The 19,442-nt window shown below is 41.0% G+C and overlaps 3 protein-coding genes across 4 annotated transcripts; 1 reads left to right on the top strand and 2 right to left on the bottom strand.

The window, feature by feature from the left end:
* Positions 1 to 56: 56 nt before the first annotated feature.
* On the bottom strand, positions 57 to 10,170 carry khnyn (KH and NYN domain containing). Its single transcript, XM_057332926.1, has 9 exons — positions 9,920 to 10,170; positions 8,995 to 9,258; positions 8,417 to 8,551; positions 5,529 to 6,868; positions 4,739 to 4,869; positions 4,403 to 4,499; positions 3,905 to 4,012; positions 3,717 to 3,818; positions 57 to 3,638 (listed from the first exon to the last, which is right to left on the bottom strand). Exons 2-9 carry the CDS (start codon positions 9,241 to 9,243, stop codon positions 3,311 to 3,313), a joined length of 2,490 nt encoding a protein of 829 aa, XP_057188909.1. The 5' UTR covers positions 9,244 to 9,258; positions 9,920 to 10,170; the 3' UTR covers positions 57 to 3,310.
* A 549-nt stretch (positions 10,171 to 10,719) lies between these two features.
* Positions 10,720 to 14,330, top strand: ripk3 (receptor-interacting serine-threonine kinase 3). Its single transcript, XM_057335594.1, has 12 exons — positions 10,720 to 11,054; positions 11,350 to 11,674; positions 11,817 to 11,968; positions 12,203 to 12,252; positions 12,442 to 12,597; positions 12,709 to 12,791; positions 12,978 to 13,035; positions 13,175 to 13,224; positions 13,462 to 13,501; positions 13,577 to 13,632; positions 13,717 to 13,735; positions 13,980 to 14,330. Exons 1-12 carry the CDS (start codon positions 10,897 to 10,899, stop codon positions 14,111 to 14,113), a joined length of 1,281 nt encoding a protein of 426 aa, XP_057191577.1. The 5' UTR covers positions 10,720 to 10,896; the 3' UTR covers positions 14,114 to 14,330.
* Positions 14,331 to 14,449: 119 nt separating this feature from the next.
* On the bottom strand, positions 14,450 to 19,171 carry si:dkeyp-74b6.2 (cerebellin-1). 2 transcript variants are annotated; one of them, XR_008963306.1, is made up of 4 exons: positions 18,602 to 19,171; positions 17,146 to 17,265; positions 14,721 to 16,546; positions 14,450 to 14,643 (listed from the first exon to the last, which is right to left on the bottom strand). XR_008963306.1 is itself a non-coding variant. In XM_057339067.1 (3 exons), exons 1-3 carry the CDS (start codon positions 18,878 to 18,880, stop codon positions 16,349 to 16,351), a joined length of 597 nt encoding a protein of 198 aa, XP_057195050.1. In that variant the 5' UTR covers positions 18,881 to 19,171; the 3' UTR covers positions 14,450 to 16,348. The 2 variants fall into 2 exon arrangements, 1 of the variants encoding a protein (XP_057195050.1); XM_057339067.1 differs by having other exon boundaries at positions 14,450 to 16,546.
* Between the last annotated feature and the right edge of the window lie 271 nt (positions 19,172 to 19,442).

The following is a 19,442-nucleotide window of genomic DNA, read 5'->3' as shown; positions in this document are numbered from 1 at the left end:
AAAGAACATGTAACGTTTCTAAATGTCAAATATGTCAGATTATTTTAAATAAATGCACATTTAATGAACATCCAGAATCTTTCTTTTGACCTCGCAACACAGATATCTTCCAGTTACCTGAATCGTTTATTGTTTTGAAGCTTGTTGAATGTACATAAACTTTATATTTTGTCAGCGGAGCGGTTTTGCTGACAAAATATTAATCATATGAAAACACCAGTTTAAGATAAAAAAATCACTTGACAATATTAGCTGTAGTCTCCCATTCAGGATGTATTCATCTAAAATCATCCGCATGCGAGTAATATGAACAAATCCATTTGATTTATTAGAGAAGCTGAAGTTAAGGATGATAACAGAGAAAGAGCTTTGACGATTCAAAGGAAGTGATCGTCATTATTTGAGAGGTTCCTCGTGATTTATTACATTACCATTAAATATATACGTCACATTTCATCGGATATATAGCAGTGACCAAAAGCAATGCCCAGAGGGGATATTTCTGCACTATTTGCTTTTAAAGCACCTTCAGATTATATTAAACCATCATGCGGTAGGGCTGTCACGATCATGAAATTTGGCTGACGATTAATTGTCCATTAAATAATTGCGATTAATTGTCTGTTTAAAGGCTTTGACAATTATAACGATTAATTACATTTAGTCATTTAGCAGAAGCTTTTATCCAAATTAATTACAAGTAATCTAGTCAATAAATAAAATATAGATACATTAAAAATGTGAAAATTCTGTAAATAACTACTAACATTCAATATAGAGTGACCTTAACAGAAAATAAAAACACTGAGATATCAGGATGATGTCGTCTCGCTGTTATAAATGCAGAAAATCTGGAATCGCTTTAAAGATGGGCTAACACACAGTTTCTGCCAATCTCATATTAATCTTGTACAGTAGTATCACATACGGTGTATCTTCGAAGAGTATTTCGTTTGATAACATTTATAAAAGACAGATACAGCTGTACGATTATTTCCGGAAAAAGACGAGCTGCTGGAGGCGTGCCGGGGGACGGAACTATTCCTCTCTCTTCATCTCAACAGGTAGTGGTCTGGCTTTTGTTGAAACCAGTAACTTTGTATAAGCACCTAATGTATTATTGCTCCTGTATGACATATCGCTTATTGCTCCCTGAACTCTCTGTGAGTCACTTTGGATAAAAGCGTCTGCTAAATGACTAAATGTAAATGTAAACTACAGCACGAGCACACAACACTTAATCACATTAATCCCTTCGTGTTGTGTACATTACGCACGTACGCGCCGATTGCCAACAAAACACAGACGTATGACTTAGTTTGACTTACCGCGTGCGGTTCATGACCGGCATCTTTTAGCACTGGGACCATCTATCAGTTTCAAACATCTCCAAATCCAGCGTTATATGTACTGTTTATATAACATCCATCACTGAAATGCCCTGAACAAACAGACACACCTCAACTTCTCTCCCTAAAGACCCCTTTCTCGCCGACGTCACGCTGACACAGGGAAAGCTGGAGGCAGCCAATACAAACCAGCACAGATTGGGCTACATAAGGAGTTTAAAATATCATCTTGTTGTGTTGTTTAGTGCCACAATCCACAGAATACAGTCTCCAATTTGATATTTTAACACATAGCTGCTGCCACTGCCAAACAAAAACACGGACGACAGCTGTAGTTAAACACAATAAAACTAGCGGACTGAACCGAAACGATCATCAAACATGCTCGCGTTTCACTTCATAACACTGAAGATTAGAAAGCGACTGTCTTTTGTTGGTGTGGATTATGATTTGGGTATGTCATAAAATATGTATGCCCAAATCAGAAACTGGGGAACAATGTTATTTTTCACATAAGTTAGCGTTAGCTTCTGAACTCATAGGGTATGCTCGCTAACTTTGTTAGTTATACAACTAGCAACTATCGGCCAGAAACTAAACATAAAGGAAAGTGTTTGTCATCTCTTTTTCTTTAGTCACAAGTGCATTCATATAAAGGGAGAGGAAACAGTGATAGCACAGGTACATCTGTTAGATGTCTGCTAAAGATCTGGAAAACATCTGCTGTGTAAAAACATCTGCTAAACATCTTAGAAAGAGCTGTTGTACATCCATTGTAAATCACACACATCTTACAGACATCTTCTAGAGGTCTACGTGACATCTGACGTCTCAAGAGATGTAGGGCAGATCGGCCAGATGTAAATGCAGACATCAAATAGATGTCTGCCAGATGTACATGTGCTATCGGGGAGGGCTCATGTTCTGTGTCAGGTTTGTGTTCAAGTAAATGCATTTGCTAACGTTTGCCACTGTTAGTACACGCAGGCATCTTTAGATGTATACGCTCTCAGGTTATCTTTACTATACACGCTTGGTTTCTCTGTCCGGTAGGTGTAATAGGTGTAGATGTCAGGCCACTTAACTGGAGGTAATCCTTTCAGTTCATCCCTGGATCCATTGAGTGAGCGCATACAGGTCGGCCAGGTTCATGGCGTTAAAGTGAACTTTTTCAAAAACAATCGCAATCCTAGACAGTGAGTGACCTTAAATGTTAAAACTTAATCCGATTTTTTCATTTTGTCAAAAAGCAAGCAAACAAAACGTGCTACCTAGCATTAGAAATGCGGTCAGTGGGATCTTTCTGCCTCCAGCTAAGCTCCGACCACAAAAACGCGTCACAATGTTTACTAACAGTAAAGGCGTCTATCGCAAGAGTAACGCAGTCAATCTTGGTAAGCGGGTCTTCCTATCGCTCGTCGGTTGGCTCGTGGGCGTGCTCTTTCTTTCACCTTGCCGTGGGCGTGCTCTTTCTTTCACCTTGCCGTGGGCGTGCTTTTCCGGGAGAATTGCCCAATAAAAGGAATAGGATCCCTGTTACGAAACTCAACTCAAACGATGAAGAAATGTCCTTTGAACGAAACCGTGAGTGCAGATCAAGGACGGTGGATGTAAAATGCTGCACATCACTCTTGTTTTCTAAGGATTTACAATCATTGCGGTTGTCTGAAATAATTGCGATTATGTCAATAGTTGCGATGAGGCGATCGTTTAATAATTGTGACAGCCCTATCACGAGGTGTATGGTACGGTAGAAAATGGAGAAAACACTCAACTCTGGATAGAATTATTTGGGAAAAAGTTCAACCTGGTTAACCACAGTTTACACACAGCTTCAATAATATCATGTTAGAAATAAAGGGTGAAGACATCACATTTCTCCACTGCTGTACTTGTTTAGTGTTCCGACTGATGACATATGGATGTTTTTCACTATTTTCTGGTCGTGTGTGTGTGTCTGTTTATTCCTGTTGTTCCAGTATGAAGTTAGTGAGTCGGTTGATGTCTTTGATTGACGGGTGACGCTGTAATATCATGTGGACGATGCTCTCCTGCTCGGGAAAGATCTGCATCAAACTCTGGCTAAGCTTCTGCGTGTCCTCGGCCGTCCTTACCTCCTCGCCGTGACCCCGCCCCTCACCTCCGACTGACCCCTGACCTCTGCCGTGACCTCCTGGTGTCCAGTCTCGATACTGCAGCACTTCAGTGTGTGCACGCGGGGCGGGAGAGGGAGAGGAGAGAGACGACGACACGCCAGCAAACGAGTGACTTCCAGGAGGAGGTAAACTGCTGTCAAGAAAGCCGAGACGCTCACCAGTTATATTTATTTCCTTTTCAACAGTGTCAGATCTCGTGTGATGATGTTACCTGTTGTGTGTCTGTAGGAAGTCATTGAGATGAGGTCCGCCACGGCCCATCGGATCATCGGGTAACATGAACAGATCTCCAGCAAACACGTACTGTAGTAAACTAAAGAACGAACAAACAATCTCCTTCAGCGCAGCGCTCAGCATTAGAACTGTGTTTACTTTGTCATGGTGGGGATTTCTCTTCACCTTCTCTTGATGATGTCTCTCCACGCCGGCGATTCGTCCACAAGATCTCTCAGGTTGTCATTGGTCACGATCACACCATTCGTCTGCTGAGCCAAGCGGAGCATAAACCTGTGAAGAGAGAGAGAATACTGACGACAATAAGATTCCAAAGCAGGTATTTTTTATCCTACTTCACAGTAAAATATACAGTAGTAACACCATGTTTAAAAAAGTGCAAATTATATGAATGTATTTCTTTTATTTGTCAATGCCTAAAGGCGATTCTTGGCAAACGCTTTGAAATGATGACGGTGTTGGTCTTCTGTCAAGATTCATCACTATAAATTGAACAATGTCCTTACAATTCAGCCCATTGCTAACTAAAATACAATTGAAAATGAATAGAAATGAATCGAAGAAACCACGACAGTAGTACGAAATGTGTTACAACTTCACAATAAAACTACCGTGATTTTGCCCTGGTAAACTGGGACGTGTGCAGGTGTGAGACGATGTTACCTGTCATCGTACGAGTTGATCCTGCAGCCCTCCACCTCTCTGGACGGAGTGAACGACAGTAAACCCAGATCCTGCAGTTCAGTCAGGTAATGCTGCTCTACATCCACACAACATTCATACTACTGCTGTCAAATCCTCATACACGGCCACAGTCTTACAATAACTCTATAGTGAGTGACAAATGTATCAGTGACAAAACATCTTAAAGATCAAAGCAGCTCCTAACTTACAGATTCAGGAGAAACGCTTAAAAATACTGAACATTACAGTCCTAAATTGAAGGCCTCTAGGATAGATTAGGCATGTTAATAGCTTAATGGATAATGCGAGTCTTACCTTTAATCTTTGAGTCTTTCTTTTGTCTCCACCGAGGGACGAACACTGTGATTTTGCGATGGCCTCTTCCCCAGAAGTGCTGCACGGCCAGAGCGATGCCTCGACACGAGAAGAACACCCCCAAACCATGACTGCACACAAACCACCTTCATTTCAGCACATGTCTTTCACAGAGAGTTTAGACGAAAATGAAAATATGTTTATTCCACTCCTATCCCTGACATCGGCAATACATGGCTGTCATATAGACCTCTAGAAGACGTCTGTAAGATGTGTGTGATTTAGAATGGATGTACAACAGCTCTTTCTAAGACGTTTAGCAGATGTTTTTACACAGCAGATGTTTTCCAGATCTGTAGCAGACGTGTTACAAACGTACCTGCGCTAGCTGCAGTGGTTGTAAATCTGTATGCGAGTCTTTCTTCAGTGGGACACAGCAGACGATATTTTGAGAAACGTCTCAGTGTTCATACAATGGAAGTCAATGGGGTTCAGTGTTGTTTGGTTATGACAAGAAAGAAACTGGTTTGACATGACATGAGGGGAAATAAACACATCTATAAGATCTGAAAACCATCCAGTGAACGTCAGAGAAAGGGCAGTTTAATGTACATTCTAAATCAGAAACATCAGAAACACACACAACTTCTTAAGTAGACGTCTGTGTGTTGTGTGTGCTGTCAGGGTAATGATTCAGAATTTTCATTTTATATAAAAAAACTGTACGTGTCAGCTCATTCCTTCAGTTCGTCTTCGTGTTGAATTCATAACCTCTCTCCGCGTGTTGTACCTCATAGCAACGTTGCTTCCATCAACGATGATCTGACGCAGCTTCTCATCACCGGGGTCGTCCGACAGCTGGGGTCTGAATTGCGTCTTGAGTCCCTCGATGAACCTCTGACGTCCCGTCACCCCGGTTGAAGCTCCCGCCGGCGCTCGGCTCGCTCTCGGTTTGCTCTGCGTGTCATGTCGCTGGACGCCGGAGATCTTCTGTCCTTTTGGGAAGCTGTGATTGGTGTGCGACCCAGCAGGTCGGAGGTGCGAATTCATTGGCCGTTGGTCGGGGCTGACCTCGCGTACATTTAAGTTCTCGAGGCCGGGTCTCGAGGTGTATGTTGTTTGCGGTGGACCTCTGACTGAAACGAGAGGTTGCAGCGTATCGTCGCTCCACGTCTTGGCATTCTCCTCCACACCGGTCCGTGGATCCACGGTCGTGTCACAGCCTGGTCTTCTGTCTGGTCTCTGAAGCTCCATGAGAAGCTGACGTGGGTTCGGCTCAGTCAGACTGCTGTACACCTGCTCAACTTTCTCTTCTGTGTATCCACAGGTGGCCGCTGCTTTCTTCAGCACACCCAGGACAAAATCATCTGGTTTGGCGTTCTCTTCTTCTGTAGCGCTCTCATCCGTGTCTTTCCTCAGAGTGTCAGTGTTTCCTCTGCGCTGGCCACTTTTGTCTTGTTCTTGTTGAATCAAATCCAGAAGCTGCGAGGCTTCTTTTGGGCCGGTGCGAGCCAGGACCCTTTGAACCACCTCTTCTGTAAAACCCATGGCGGTGAAGAACTTAAGAAGGTGCTGGAATTCATCTCCGTGTCCAGATTCATCATCTCGTTCGGTTTCCTCCAGACTCTCCGAGCCAGTTCTACGCAGCGAGACGGGAACGAAACCGTTGGAGACATCGCTCGTCCTTCCTGTGCTGTTTGCTCCGTGATGGACAGATCCGTGTGAACCCGACTGCTTGCAACGTGTGTTCACAGGTGTCACGATCGTTCGGTTCTGGTCGACCGGACGTTTATGCGGCATCACTTCGTCGTCAGTCCTCGGCGCTGCTCGAGACGGATCTTCCCGGCCTGGCTTTTCATCCCGTCCAGACTGTTTCACCAAGTCCAGCAGAACCTTTTTTACAGTCACAGGTAACACCAACAGGCTGACGGTGTGGCGATCTTCTCGGCCTTCCACCAGAGACTTGAAGCGCTGAAGTAAATCCAAAGACTCGCCCGTGATCACAGATCCAAGATCAGAACACCGGCCCTGACTGCTCTTGTACTTCTCTATCAGATCTGTAATGAACGAATACGCTTTCACAACCGGTTCCTCCAGTCCTGTGATCAGGAGACAGCTTGGAGATCCAACCTGAATGACACATAAAGACTTTTAAAGTCCCAAAAATGTTTGTTTTTTGTCACATAATGCAAACAGTAGCCAAAGAAATACCTTTTGGAAAATGCAGGGTTTTTTTGTCTTGGCTCTTTGGAATGATGTGAAACAGTCATGACAGGACATATGTGACCCTAGGACATATTTTTGGATCCTTTTTGGAGGAACCAGTCTTAAAGGGACAGTTCTCCCATAATGGAAAATTCTGCCATCATTTACTTACCCGCAAGCTGTTCCAAATCTGTACAGATTTCTTAGAGATATTTGGAGGAATGTCAGTAACCAAACAGATCTTGGACCCTATTGACTTAAATAGTAGGAAAAAAGACAATAATAGTCAAAAGTGCCCCAGAACTGTTTGCCGTCCTACATTCTTCAAAACATCTTCTTTTGTGTTCAACAGAACAAAGACATTTCTATAGATTTGGAACAACTCGAAGTGAGTAAATGATCCTTTATGTAGCACATTTGTGTCAAAAGCCAAGAAAACGCTGCATGGGTCAAAATTATCGATTTTTCTTGTATGCCAAAAATCATTAGGATATTAAGTAAAGATCATGTTCCATAAAGATATTTTGTAAATTTCATTTTGTGAGTGGATGCAGAAAAATCGCTAACAAAAATGTCCAGAAACACATCTACAAACTTCACTCGCTGAGTCGCTGCTGCTCGCTCTTTGGGAATGACCCACTCAAGTTTGGTATCTATGTAAAGCTTAGAATTTCAGCTGTCGGGTTCGTCTACTCTCCACAACGTCATTACAGCGGTGAGCCCGTAACAAACCCGTTTCTTCTTAGCAGCAACGGCCTGCTACAGCACCTCTGATGGACACCATTAAAGGCCATTGTCTCAATATTTAGACTATTTAGTTTTAAATAGTTGCCAAATATTGTCCGATCCTAACAAACCCTACATCAATGGGAAGCTTGCTTATTCAGCTTTCAGATGCTGTATGAATCTCAATTTTGAAAAATTGACGGGTTTTGTGGTGCAGGGTCACATATCTTATCACAGACCTTGAGATCTTACAAAGCTTTGACTTTCATAAAAGCCACCCGTGTTTGTGTTATCTGAGAGACACTGAATTATTTGTTTAATATCACTTGATAGTTTCTTATACGTGTGCATATTAACCTTTACTAACTGTTATAACCTCATTTATATTCATTATTCATGTCATTTTTCATGACTGTTGTTTAATGTTCTGTCAGCTGTTGTGTTGTCTTGACGAGTGCAGATAAGAGGGAATGGCTCTGTCTCAAGGATCACATGCGGCCCAGTGTTGAGAAGCACAGCCTTTCTTCACAAGCAGACACAGTAAGAGTTTTAATAGACAATGTGAATGAAATCAGATAAGTCTAAGCATTACAACACAACTGAGATGACTCGAGAAACTCTCTCAACCCTTCAAATCTGTCTCTGCCTCGAGTTTCAATGTCTGACAAAAAAACAAAAAACAAATCTACGATATATTGATACAGATATATAACACACATAGCCCATATTATGATGACGTGTCCTTACCACTAAATGTGCTGAGGTGTTTTTAATCAGGCAATCCATGAACAGCCCTCGAGCGCCACAGAACACGCAGTAAAGAGCTTCAGGAAACTGGAACTCCTGCTGCGCCTCCTGATTCACAACACCTTTCACAAAAACCTACAAGAACAAAGAGCATCGCTGGATTACACCACGAAATATCAACAGACGTGTCGATCTGGCTTCCCGTACGAAAAGCCAAACCACAAACGAAACCTCGGTTATTTCTCCTAGACATCAATGAGATTAAACTGAGAGCACAAATCTGTCGTCTGTCACGAATGTGTCTGCGATTAGAGTTTCAGAAGAGACTGAGCTCAGATTTGTCACGTCTGCAATGAAAAGACAATATTTGTAAAGATCTCAATACGAACTCAAACATTTCTCATCAAATGTACACGCATAGAAATTGATCTTCATTTATTTAGACCATTTTGTTTCCGTTCTGCAATTCTAGGAGAAACATCTGAGACTACCACAACTGAAATCTCCATTTTGGTGTAAATTGTTCCATGAAGTTGTGTTTCCATTTACGTGAAGAGAAACTGAAAGTGTAAGTTCACCTTTGCTGCCTGCACGTCTCGGCCGGCTCCGCACAGACGCAGCCACATCTGTCCATCCTGTGAGAACGCGTCTTCTCCTCCGATACTCAGCGTCACCCCAAAAACCTGCTGAAGGGTGGGCCGCAGGGACCCCAGCGCCCCCCTCAACACCCCTGCGCAGGTAAACTCATCCTCCAGCGGCGGTTCTTCTGTCTCGCCGTCCATCCACTGACGTCTCAAGCCTTCTGCTGTAAGAGCTGAGAGGGCCATGATGGAGCAAACTCACTGAGAAGAAACACAAACACATCAACAGAATACAAACATCTCAAATATTTTGCCATGTTAGAATTGACCGCATTGGTCATGATCAATTGATCATGTAAATAATCAAGATGGATAACCACAGTGATTACGCCCACTTCACTCTCATCAATAAAACATACTTTGTTTGTTGTTCATTATTTATATTTACTTTATAATACAGTTTCTGAATCTCTCAGATCACGATCATTACAACAGATTTACAGTAACAACAACTTTAGTTACCGTGGTATAAAGGCAAAAGCAAAATTTCATTAATAATAATATTTTGGCAACAAATGTTGATTCGTTTGACATGCTAAGATGTACATTCACATACAATTATATTTATATATATATAGCTTGGTTCTGAGATGACTCAAAAATCTGTTTTTTATTCATTCCAATTAATATCAATCAAACAGCAGTTGGTTTGTTTTGATTTAAGCCAATAACTTAAATATATATATATATATATACAGCTAACTAACACAATAAACATGATAACATAATACATTTTTTTTCAATTTTTTATCTCTTTTTGGAAACAAACTCTTCATATATATATATAACGTTATGTGTGTGTGTGTAGATATACGAGAAACGAAAGAAATAAAGGGATGTGTGAATAAAGTTGCGTATTTACCATGATCGATCGCGTGAACTCCTCACGCGCCCTGTTTTCGTCTTCCGCGGTCTGAAACACTCCGGAGCGCAAAATAACAAACAGATTCACTTCACATTCACTTGATATCGGCTTATAATCGCTTCTCTTCATTTATATTCGAGCCCGAGGCTTCAGAGTGATGTTCAACGCTGTTCTGATCGTGAAGTTATCATTGCTGATAAAATGAAAGTAAAGGGAAAGTTTTTTCCGTGTCGACCGTTTACCGTAATGAACAGAAAGGACGAGCATCAGGATTCATTTGCACCATCAGATTCACATCACATATTTGGTTTACTTTAAAGTGTTCGAGCAAACGGGGTTGCTGGCATAAAATCAGCATTTTTTGTTGCATAAGGTTTACTAACATTACATTTCAGATGCTGTTTTATTACACCATACGTGCTTTACACAGACTGATGAAACAAGCTGTGGGGATTTCCACTGACGTCAGAGTCGCTACTTCCGCTTGAAACCAACAGGTAAACACATCAACTACATGACCAACCCATATTACATACCAAACCAACCCAAACTTATATTACCAACCTAAATATACCAAACAAAATAGAAACTTTCTGAAACTTGTTTATAAATACATCCCTGTTGTAAATATACAAAAAATATATAGTATAACCTATTAAATGTTTTAATTTATGTTGTAGCGATTTATCCATCCCGGCTTTAAATTTGTTGGGATATATATTTATTTATTTTATTTACATGTATTTTTCATCAGAGATGTAACTTTTAGAGCTCTTGTCAAGTGTGGTGATGACGTCATTCTTCCTCGCTGTGCGTGTGTGTGTGTGTGTGTGTAAGGAGAAGTGAAACGAACTTCACAATGTCAGTCGTCGCCATTAACAAGGAACTTAACTTGAGGGGAAAAACTGCGACTGTTTGACAATGACCTCCAGTATAACGTGTTTGTTTAAAGATCAATAAATTAAAGATCGGACATGTCCGGACTGTACTGCATCAGACCTGATCTGATTAGTGATGAAGATCTGGACTGCTGGAGGACGATCGGTGCCGGTGGATTTGGACAGATTTACCGGGCCAGACACACCAAATGGGGAATAGATGTTGCCGTAAAGTCTTTACTTTGTGGTGGCGGGTAATGAGGAGTTGATTTTTTACATGTGCTGAACAATTCAAAAGTGAAAATAATGACGAGAGTTTCTACTGTAAAACCATACGCTTGTGTTTTCGTGAGGAGGATAACAACACACATTTGAATGAATTTGATCTAAATTGCTATAACCCCTTTAATTCTATGCAAAAATAAAAAACGTAATGTGTGTGGGGTTTTTTTGTGCGTGTGTGTGTGCGTGTACAGAAATGAATAAATAGAAAATTGTAGACATAATGAGTTATCAATTAAGCCCACATGTTCATCCTTTTTTGTTCAGATGTGTGTCTACTCTTCAGAGAGAAGCACGTCTTATGTTTCAGGGTGGGAATCCCAACGTCCTCAGAGTTTTCGGCTTGTACGAGGGTCACTTGGGCAGTACACAAAACCCGTCTCGCCACGGCCTGGTGATGGAGTTCATGGAGAAGGGCTCTCTGGCAGATCTCCTGCAGCATTTGGGCGGACCTCCTGCCTGGCCGCTCACCTTCCGCATCATTCATCAGATTGGTTTGGGAATGAACTTCCTGCATCAGCTGTCGCCTCCTCTCTTACACCTGGACCTGAAGCCCAGTAACGTGCTGTTGGATGACAGCCTCAATGCCAAGGTGAGTTACCCCTGCCTGCTTTACACATGAAGTGGCACTGTAAACGTCGTGTCCTGAACAGCATCACATATTTAAACGTGCTCCAGTCTGTGATGTGTGAAACACTTCTGTCTATTTATTTTTACTCGTATTTTCTCTTTAGCTGACAGATTTTGGCTTGTCCCGAGTGGCTCGTAGCCTTTCTAAGAGTGTCAGAGAGAAAGACGAGATGGAGGGTGGAACCCTGAGCTACATGCCTCCTGAAGCACTGAACTCTTTGAATTACAAACCATCTAAAGCCTCTGACATTTACAGGTATCAAAACACAACACACTGGCAATTGGCGAGTCGTGACTTTTTGTCTTTCGGTCCATAATAAATACTGTGACCCTTTAAGACAACGAGTGGTCAGAAATCCCAGCTTGTATTCAGAAGGGTGCCGAAAACATTCAACTGTAGCATGTCTCTTTGTCTCCATTATGCAACCTTCTGAAACGTCATCTTTAGAAACTGTTGAACTTGTTGTGATCTGTATCTCTTTTTCTCCAGCTACAGTGTGCTGCTGTGGTCTATCATCACCGGTCAGGAACCTTACAGCTGTAAGCCTCCATGCATCTACTGTAGCGTTCATGATCTGATCTCATCTACGCTAGTGATTAACGCTGGTGTTTGGATCTGATCTGATCTGATCTACCTTAGTGTTAATGATCTTATCTGATATCTGAGGGTGTTTGGGATCTCATCTGATGTATACTAGTGATCGTGGTGTTTTCTCGCCTGTCTTCTAGACTCTGTGTCCAGTCTGGTGCGGTTTCGTGTGGGTGAGGGGGACAGACCTGATCTGGCATCAGTAGACTGCAGTCAGGCAGATGGGTTGGCTGATATTGTTGAACTCATAAAAAGGTGTTGGGTTAAGGAGCCCGGCAACAGGCCGTCCTTCAGAGGTGAAGCTGGGTCAAACGTTGAAGATTTGCTCATTTTTGTGTCTGAGGTTTTGCTATCTTTCTGTGACGTGTGGTATTTTCTGACTCATTTATCTTGGTCTCTGGTTTTAGATTGTGTTGATGTGACTGAAAAGATCTTTGAGATGCACAAGCGTGAAGTGAGTAAAGCTGTCGGTGACGTCCTGAAGACATTGGTATGAAACATAAACTATCATTCTGGGGGTTTTTTGTCTACCGTGTTCAGAATCTGCTTTAAGATCAATAAATTACTGATTTCTAAATACCAATCAACAAAAATGAATAGCGTGTAAAGTCCATCTGTGAGTTTTTCTCATTTTTATATTTTCATTTGATAATTTATTCACTCTTTGCATTTGCAGGATGATGAAATCTGTTCTAGTTTGAAGTCAATCGAGATCACTCCAAGACCTCAGAATGGTGCGTCTCAAGCCATCAGTCACAGAATTCTTTCATTTGGACTTCGCTGACCCTGTTTGCTTTGTTGATATTGAAAATATTATTGTGAAATGAAATGTTAGTGTTAAGCAATTTATGTTTTTGGTTTATGGCCCTTTAGAAGTTGGTCCTCAGGTGTCGTCCTGTGTCACAGGAGCTCCTCCCAAACAGGTGAATAAAATCTCCTCTGCACAGTCTGAAAGAAGTGATCAGATAAAAAACATTCAATTTGACTTAAATTACCATTTCTGTATAACACTGAGGTTAAATACACAGTATTCACACATATATTGATTAGAAGAAATAGTACAAGTGATCGATGAAATGAAATATAAAGTGAATCTGCAGCTATTAACATTAGGAAGTGAAGATGAGATGCAGCTGTAAACCAATGTCTTTCTTCGTTAGGAAACAGCTGCTGATCACACCAGAGAGTCCAGAAAACCAGGTCCATCACCCACACGACACAGTGTTTCAGGATTTGTTCAGACACTTGATGTTTACCATCGTTTTTGTTTCACAGAAGCATTTTCTCATCCGACTGCTGGCAAGGAGAAAAAGCTTCTGAAAACCCCGCAGGTCTGAAACAAAACCAATCACTGAAAAGAAATAAAAAGGATATGTTATTGAGTGTGTAACCTTGTGTTTTATTTATTTTTACAGCGTCAAACATCAACACCAGGTCAGTAAGCGTACAGCATAGACATAATCAAATCATACAATACAGTACAATAAAAATATTACATACAGGGTAGATTCGTGTTATCAAAAATATCATATAATATTAACATTATATCAATTAGAATCACAAATATTTTTTTTGGTAATGCGCTAAAATAAGGAATGTTGCTGTCATTGTTTGTTTTACAGTAAATGAAAGTCCACAAAACTCACTTTTCTTGGTTATATCTTTTGTCTTTTCATAGGCGGCGTCCGCATCAACATGTCTAATGTTTTTGGAGTTCAGATTGGCAACGGCAACTGCATGAATATTGTTCAGAAATCTCGCCAACGGCACCGGACGGCTCCCTCGAGCGTCAACGACACTTTTAACCACTAAGAGAGACATTGATAAACATCTTCTTTCGTCCTGCTCGGAAACTCCGTCGATGTGGATTCTTTCAAGTGCCATATCAAGCTTTTCAAGTGTGACTTGAATCAAAAGAAAGACATCGGACATTAGAAAATTTTGCGTTGTACCATTTTAATGACGGCATTTTGATTTTCACGAGTCTGGTTCTCACACATACAGTACTTTTATTACATTTTGCAGTATATGTCTCCGTGTCGTTCTTGATGGGTGTGTTCTTGAATCTTTCATGATTATTTACTTGTTTTTAAAAGCAAACTCTTAGCAGGAGGCCTGTAATGAGCAGATATGATGCTGATCGGAAGTGTCGGTGTGTCTGGGGGTTAGTCAGCAGGAATCTGGCATTCCCAACACTCCAAATCCAAACATTCCATCTGTCACCCGGAACCGAATGGAACAGATCGCCATCATCAGCACTGTGTCACGCTCGGCCCATTTCCCATTTAATAATAGACACTGATGGTAGGATGTGTTCCAGTTCACATACTCGGTCATACACACTGCAGAGTTAATCCAAGAATCAATTCAACACCAACAATTTGGTAACACTACAACGAATTTACATTTGTTGACATACCTTGATTACGTTTGTTTAAAGGACAGGTCACCCAAAGATTCCGTTCACCCTCATGTCATGTCAAACCTGTAGGAGTTTCTTTCTTCTTCAGAACACAAAAGAAGATAATTAGAAGAACATTGAATTCCATTATATAAACACAAAGCCACTGAGACATTCCTCAAAATATCTTTTGAGGAAAGACTCAAGAATACAGGTTTGAATAACAACATTTTCATTTTTGGGGGAACTTGAACCGATCGTGAACAGCATTCATTAACCTATAAGCGTGCTTTGATTTGATCGTTTTTAAAGACATTTTTTAAATCAAACATTCTATCTGTTCATATTATCGTCATGGTTCTGTCTGCATTGGGAGCAGTTTTGAGATATGAGCTTCAAAAGTTTTGCATTCCATTTTGAAACCTTTTGTTTTCTAAAAAAGAGCACAATGTAAAGAAAAGAAACATCACATAATGTAAATAAGGTGTCAAAACGTGAATAACTCCGTTTTGGCAAAAGATGTCTGAACGTTATCATTTCAAGGCAACGATATGCTAATACGCAATCATCTACCATGAAAACACAATTTACAGTTTGTGTTTCAATATACAAACTAGCAAACACTAGAATATAAAGGTCCTCCAAATGTGTTTATTTTCAACAAAATACACAATTCTGCCATCTGTCATAACAACCTGCTGCATTCATATACACAATTTATAGTCATTTTATAATACAGTTTAAAATAGCAAAGAGAGCACAGGTGTGTCCTCGCCGAGCTTCTGTCCTGTATTTGCATCTGAAGCCAGAAGGACAGATGGATGCTAATGATGATAAACAGAAACTCAAGCCACCGCTTACACTCTGACCTTCAGAACATGGCAGGATCAAACATGACCATTCAACCCGTGTCCCATGAGTGAACAGCATGCAGAGATGCACACGCGTGTGCAAACCAGTATTGATGCGTGTGACGACAAAGAAAATGTTCACATGCATCATCACTGTGCAAGAACTGTAAAATCCCTTCAGGATAAAACACAATAAGATGCCCCTTAAAATGAACTATAATCTAACCTATAACACATTCCTCGTTGGAAAGGATGATTTTGGCCTTTTACACCTTCAACACTGCAAAAAAACGACATTCTTGCTAAGCATTTTTGCCTTGTTTCTAGTAAAATATCTAAAAAATCTTAAATCAATATACAATTACTTGTTTTATGAAAAATAATAGAAGAATTAAAGTCCCAGTGAAATTAAAAACGACCATTCTTATTTTTAAATGAAATATTGCAGCGTTTATAGTAAATAGCTTATCAATGTGGGCCGTTCTCTTTTTAAGATTCATGTGCCTCATAATCTTCAGTTAAAATCTGAAAATGCACTTCCGCCCTGTAATGACGATCCATCTGAAATGATGTATGTTAGACGGCTTGGGCGGAGCATCCGTTTACTCCTCCCCTTCAACTGTCAGTCCGCTGCCAGTTTCATTTCACAATCAATGCAACAGCTGTTTTTACACATCCAATCAATTCACTGTGAAAAACGCAAGCCACGCCCACTCATTTTCAATGTCAGTTTGACAATAACTAATAAAGGAGTATTTGATTGGTCTGTCTGCATGCACGTCTCTCACATTCGCTCTATAAAGGAAAAACAAGGAAGCCAGAGAACGTGGAGTATTTCCAGCCTCCCATCAGGTTGCCTCTCTCCAGTTTGAGGTAAGCTTTGTCTCCTCTCTCCATGGTAACCAGAACAGCGTTAGTTGCCGCCTCGCGCGTTACGTCCTGATCGCCAGCAAAGGCGGAGATGACCGGCCAACTGTTCAAAATTAGACTCACCTGGATGAAGAACCAGAAAAATACGATTATTTCCCCAGAGCAACAGATGTCATCACACCACATGGTGCTATAAAGCACTAAAAGTGGTTCTTGGCACGTAATCACAGGGGAACCACTTTAAGTGCTATATAGAACCATATTTGGTTCTTTTGGGATGACTGAGGTGCTATATTGAACCACTGAAGCACCAAGATATGGTTAGATTTAGAGAGATTCAATTTATTGTCATTGCACATGTACGAAGGTACAAGGCAACGAAATGTGACCTCTGCATTTATCCCATCCAGAGAGTAGTGAACACACGTACCCCCGGAGCAGTGGGCAGCTATCACTGCAGCGCCCGGGGAGCAAGTAGGGGTAAGGTGCCTTGCTCAAGGGCACCTCAGTTGTTACCCGCCGGCCCTGGGAATCGAACCGGCAACCTTCTGGTCACGAGTCCGACTCTCTAACCATTAGGCCACAACTGCCCTAAGATATGGTTAAAAGTGGTTAATGATTTTAGTGCTATATAGCAGCATTTTTTTGCAGTGAAATGATACGGGCTGTACAAATGCACAGCACAACTGATATATTTTAGCAGAACTGATGAATCCTCTCACTTGTATTGTCTGTCTGTTGTAGACTTTCACCACATGGAAACTGAAGCTGTACACTCCTTTCCTGGGAGCCACGAAAATACTCCGAGCTGGATCGAAATGACTCCCAACATTTACCAGAACCTTCAACAGAGACATATGAAGAAAAGATGAATCACTTCAGTAAAAGAGGTGTTGATGTACACTTTCACAATCTTTAGAAATACTTCAACGTTTATTTTGGTCTTTTTAAGTGCTTGACGTTCACTTTTAACCGTTGCAGAGAATCATTCCTCTTTTGTTCTATACTGACAAAATAACACCACACGTTCAATGACAGAACTGACTTTTTTGTAGGCAACAATCACTAATGGGATGTCACAACCAGTGTTAGGTAAATAACTCTGAAAAAGTCATTAATTACTAGTTACTAATGACATATTCGATAGAGTAATTAGATTACTGTACAAATGACTCTCCAAAAAGTATTGAATGACTTATTACTAATTACTTTCTATATCCTACATCCACCTTGATTAGATCAGTGATTCAAGAATAGACATGAAACGACTCTTTTAATTCATTCAAATAAATAATAAATAACTGCATAAATTATTCTTATTAACCGACCAAAGTATACAAATGTGAAAAGGATACAGTAAAGCCTACATTTTAAAGTTAGACTTATCATTTTGATGCCATTTCCACTATTGAGTATATTACACTGTATTTAGTTCAATTACATCAGAAGTAATTGCAGCCGACTAATCCCTTACTTTACTTTTTCAAGGGAAAAGTAATTAAATTACAGTAAATAATTACTTAATGCCTAGTTACACCCAACACTGGGTGCTTCAAAGGGTTCATCGATGCCATAGAAGAACCGTTTGGTTCCATAAAGAACCTTTAACATCCGAAGAACATTTCTGTTTCACAAAAGGTTCTTTGTTTTGAAAAAAGGTTCTTCAGATGATAAAGAAGTAAAAAAAGAGATGGTTAAAGAACCTTTGGCTGAATGGTTCTTCTATGGCATGGCTGTGAGGAACCTTTTGAGCACCTTTATTTTTAGTGTTATTCAACACCTTTACATTTGTTGAGTCACAGTGGTTACAAACTCGCTCTTTCTCTCTCTGTCTTGCTACACTCCTATTTTAAGTGTGATTTATTAAATAAATAAAAAAAGACAAAAACATTTACGTTTAGACATTCAGCAGTCGTTTTTATCCCAACCGGATTAGGATTAGGAAACAACAAAGCGATAAGGATGAAATCGACTGATAGAAGGATTTATTCATTGTTTAAAAAAAACATTCGACCAGATTGTGATAATATTGTTACTGTGAATTCTTTTGGTCACAACAACCGCGAACTGGAAATCTGATATTGTCACGATTTCTGTTACCTGTTAATCATCTTCATACTGCACTTCAGACGAGTACAGAACACATTACATGCATGCGCAGATGAGAGCGTTCGTCACCTGGTCAAAGTATATGGTCATTGTGCGGTTGCTCATCTCAGACGGTTCGAGGTTGTTGTTCCGGACAGCCGAGAAGGCGATGCGACCGGTCCCAGAGCGCACGGACATTCCCAAAGCGTTCCCAGCGGGTTCGGTGGTGGGAGTGGAGTCGCACACGACTAAACACTTGCCCTCCAGCAGAATGGGCTCCGTGTCGTTTTGGCTCCACACCAGCAGGGGGCTCATCAGAAAGAGAAAGCAGGTGAGCGGAGAGTAGTGGGCTAACCCTGTGCCGGCCATCCTCCGGCGATTCTGACCCTCGGAGGTGATCGGAAAGCCACGAAAGATCAATACATCTGAATCCAGTTTCGTTTTAGTCCATTTATAGTCGGCTCGCTCACCGAGTGCGCTTCAGCTGTCTTCTCTTCTGTCTGCAGGTCTTAAGCTTTCCAAGAGTATCCAAATGTCCAACGGTGAACTTTTAACATACAGGCGTGTTTAGGCCAAAAGATGAAGAGTATCACATGAGGTGTGGTTGTGTGATTTAGGACGGTGTTTGTGTGAGAACAGAACACTGCATAAGGCACTGAACCGCCAAGACACGTGTACTCGCCATCTGGACTATAGATGTCGCTCACGAAGAGACCATCTGCCTCCCCATCACGTGTCCAAACGTTCCCGCATGCACTCGTGTAGAGAAGTCGTCACACTTGTACACCGTTAACGTAGTTTGAAGGTCAATTCCTTTTCCAAATTTAAAGTCTTGACTGTTGAGATTTGAGACGTTGTCACACAGTTTGGGACAGATCGCCTACAGTACACAGGCTAGATATTCACTTTAGAAGAATATAGAAAAATCAAT

Source organism: Triplophysa rosa, linkage group LG1 (genome assembly GCF_024868665.1).
Source record: "Triplophysa rosa linkage group LG1, Trosa_1v2, whole genome shotgun sequence".
Lineage (NCBI taxonomy): Eukaryota > Metazoa > Chordata > Actinopteri > Cypriniformes > Nemacheilidae > Triplophysa > Triplophysa rosa.
Note: the sequence above shows the minus strand (reverse complement) of the source record. Positions and strands in the feature narration are given on the sequence as shown.

Coding starts and splice junctions, on each gene's coding strand:
- si:dkeyp-74b6.2 (XM_057339067.1), bottom strand. CDS start 18,880: ATGGCCGGCACAGGGTTAGCCCACTACTCTCCGCTCACCTGCTTTCTC. Junction 17,266..18,601: donor TGACCATATACTTTGACCAG/GTGACGAACGCT, acceptor TCTCTGTTGAAG/GTTCTGGTAAATGTTGGGAG. Junction 16,547..17,145: donor ACAACAGACAGACAATACAA/GTGAGAGGATTC, acceptor TTCTTCATCCAG/GTGAGTCTAATTTTGAACAG.
- khnyn (XM_057332926.1), bottom strand. CDS start 9,243: ATGGCCCTCTCAGCTCTTACAGCAGAAGGCTTGAGACGTCAGTGGATG. Junction 4,870..5,528: donor GGAAGCAACGTTGCTATGAG/GTACAACACGCG, acceptor GTTTGTGTGCAG/TCATGGTTTGGGGGTGTTCT. Junction 3,819..3,904: donor AGAGACATCATCAAGAGAAG/GTGAAGAGAAAT, acceptor TTCGTTCTTTAG/TTTACTACAGTACGTGTTTG.
- ripk3 (XM_057335594.1), top strand. CDS start 10,897: ATGTCCGGACTGTACTGCATCAGACCTGATCTGATTAGTGATGAAGAT. Junction 13,036..13,174: donor CACTCCAAGACCTCAGAATG/GTGCGTCTCAAG, acceptor ATGGCCCTTTAG/AAGTTGGTCCTCAGGTGTCG. Junction 13,225..13,461: donor CAGGAGCTCCTCCCAAACAG/GTGAATAAAATC, acceptor TTTCTTCGTTAG/GAAACAGCTGCTGATCACAC.